Source organism: Amphibalanus amphitrite, unplaced genomic scaffold, assembly GCF_019059575.1.
Source record: "Amphibalanus amphitrite isolate SeventyFive unplaced genomic scaffold, NRLGWU_Aamphi_draft 000545F_arrow, whole genome shotgun sequence".
Classification (NCBI taxonomy): domain Eukaryota; kingdom Metazoa; phylum Arthropoda; class Thecostraca; order Balanomorpha; family Balanidae; genus Amphibalanus; species Amphibalanus amphitrite.
The window spans coordinates 389,917-392,454 of record NW_024882039.1 but is presented as its reverse complement, the minus strand read 5'-3'; the positions used below and the strand labels follow the sequence as shown (position 1 = coordinate 392,454).

Sequence of the window (2,538 nt, the reverse complement as noted above, 5' to 3'; positions counted from 1 at the left end):
ACTTCAGGCCCTCCTTACTCAAGATGTGTCCCATCCATTTGACGGATCCGACTTTAAATCGGAACTTATCTGGGTTCAGACGCAAGTTCCGCTCCGCGGCCCGTCGGAGGAACCCTCTGAGATTGGCGTCGTGGTCCTGCTCAGTCGTACCGAAGATGATGAAGTCGTCGGCGATCACGTCAACCCCTGGCAAGCCCGCGACGAGCTCGTGCATTGTGCGCTGCCAGACTTCCGGGGCTGATTTAATGCCATAAGGCAGGACCTCCCACCTGTACCTGCCGAAGGGTGTGTGGAATGTACATAGCCTGGCCGCCTCATCCGTCAGCCCGATCTGCCAGAAAGCCTGACTGGCATCGACAACTGAGAAAATTTTGGCCTCACTGAGCCGGGTTGTGACCTCATCCAGAGTAGGGGTAGGGTAATGCTCGCGCTGAATAGCCTTATTGAGGGACTTGGGATCTAGACAGAGGCGGAGATCTCCGTTTGGTTTGTCTACGATTACCAGGTTAGATACCCATGGTGTGGGCTCGGTCACAGGAGATATCAGTCCTTGGGCGACGAGGTCATCCAACTTAGATTTCAGTTGGTCCCGGACATGGACACGAACACGGCGCGGGGCCTCCGCGACGGGACTGATCTGGGGGTCTGTGACAATGTTGTACTCAGTGACGACTCGACCCGGCTTAGACACATCAAATACCTGCTCAAACTCGGACATGACCCCAGCCCGAGTCAGACCCTCGGTCGAGCCCATGTCAGCAGACACTCGGGGAACGTAATCGAGCGGGTCGACATCTTTGACATCTATCAGACCCAAATCGACAGACGATAGCAGGCTAATGATGGGCAGCGCGTCATGACCAATCACTCTACAGTTGAGCGTGACCTTCTGGCCCGATGAGGGGTTCACAAGACACAGGTTGGCCTTACCTAGTGTGCTCACAAGTGTGCCATCATACATACGGAGAGCAGAGACACTAGACCGCAAAAACTGGTGCGATACATCACCTGTGACACGCTCATAGTCACTGAGCGACACGATGTTACACTCGGAGCCAGAGTCGACCAGGAACCGCAGGGGCTCGCCCGACGGCGATGTAAGCGTTTTAAATACACGAGGAGATACCTGGATATCTGAATCTGGCGCCTGCACTACATTCACAGCATATAATGGGGCCCCCCTTTCTGTGCCCACCTGTTCCGCATCCTGGTCTGCTTGTTCAATTGCTGCGACACCGTCCCGGTCCCGTCGTCCACCTCCAGCACGGGTCGCAGAGCGCAGTCCCCGGTCGCCGGCCACCGGGACCGGTGGCGCCACAGAGCGAGGCGGCAGGCGGCTGTCGTTACGCCGCTGGCCGGTAGAGGCGCCACCACTCCGTGTTGTGACGCCCGAGAAGCCGCCATCTTGGCCTCTGGGCGACAGGGGGCGAGCGCCGGCGGGCCGGCCGCAGCACGCCGAAAAATGGTTTCGGCCACCGCAGGCGTGGCATGACTGTCCCCACGCTGGGCACGAGGACCGTTGCATCACGTGAACTCGGGCACAGAACCGACACCGACTCACAGCTGGGGCCGGGGAGGGCTGAGAAATCGCGCTCACCTCACTGGGATTCAGCACATCACCAGTAGCACTCCCGGCACTCCCCATGCACTGCTGGTCACGCCGTGAGGCCTCCTCAGACAGGGCGATGTCCACTGCGGCCGTTAACGTGAGATCGGCCTGTCGGAGTAGGGCACGTTGGGTGGCGCGATCGGCGACACCGATCACCAGCCGATCACGGATCATATTGTCCGGGTCCGGGAACTCACACGTCACGACCAAAGAGCGCAGAGCGGCGAGGAAGGTCGTGATGCTCTCGCCCGGCTGCTGGACACGGGCATGAAAGTTATAGCGCTCCAACACCACGTTGCGGCGCGGATTGCAATATGCCTCAAACTTTTCCAACAGTGGCGGCAAGCCATCAGAGTCCTGCCACTGAAAATGAGAGGCCACTTCTTGGGCGCCGATGCCTGCATAGTTCAAAAAAGTTCCCACTTGTACCAAGACAGGTTTCTCAGCCAGCTCCTTAGCCGCAGCGTAGTACTTCCAATCTCTGCTGAATCGCGCCCATTCGGCCGCCATGTTGACGGCCGAAAAATTCAGCTCTGTCGGAGCGCGCAAATTCATCTTGAATAATCGCAAAAATAATCGAACGAACGAATCGAACGAACAGGAAGACCAATCAGGGCGATAATTCGGCCACTTCTGACACCATGTCACGTGTCCTAATAGCCGTGAAACCGTAAAACACAGAGAACCAGTAGCGAGCAGCGCGCCGGTCAGCCGCTAACTGCTTGTTTATTGTATCAAGGTCAGTCGGACGAATGACGTCACACACTGCTAGGATCGGCCGCATGACGTCACACACTGCAAGGCACGCGCAATACATTTGCACAACGTCACAACATCTGTGCAAATAAGTGCCACAATGTATTGGTATTGGCACTTAAAACCTGTGACGTTTCCGCCTTTTCCGAAGTTTCTGTATCTGTCGACTTGTT

The 2,538-nt window shown here is 56.9% G+C and overlaps 1 protein-coding gene across 1 annotated transcript; it reads right to left on the bottom strand.

Annotated features, from left to right (window-relative positions):
• Positions 1 to 206: 206 nt before the first annotated feature.
• On the bottom strand, positions 207 to 2,253 carry LOC122393625. The gene is made up of 2 exons (XM_043389838.1): positions 1,196 to 2,253; positions 207 to 275 (listed from the first exon to the last, which is right to left on the bottom strand). The coding sequence occupies exons 1-2, from the start codon at positions 2,162 to 2,164 to the stop codon at positions 243 to 245; spliced, it is 1,002 nt and encodes a 333-aa protein (XP_043245773.1). The 5' UTR covers positions 2,165 to 2,253; the 3' UTR covers positions 207 to 242.
• Between the last annotated feature and the right edge of the window lie 285 nt (positions 2,254 to 2,538).

Coding starts and splice junctions, on each gene's coding strand:
- LOC122393625 (XM_043389838.1), bottom strand. CDS start 2,164: ATGAATTTGCGCGCTCCGACAGAGCTGAATTTTTCGGCCGTCAACATG. Junction 276..1,195: donor CAGACCAGGATGCGGAACAG/GTGGGCACAGAA, acceptor ACCCTTCGGCAG/GTACAGGTGGGAGGTCCTGC.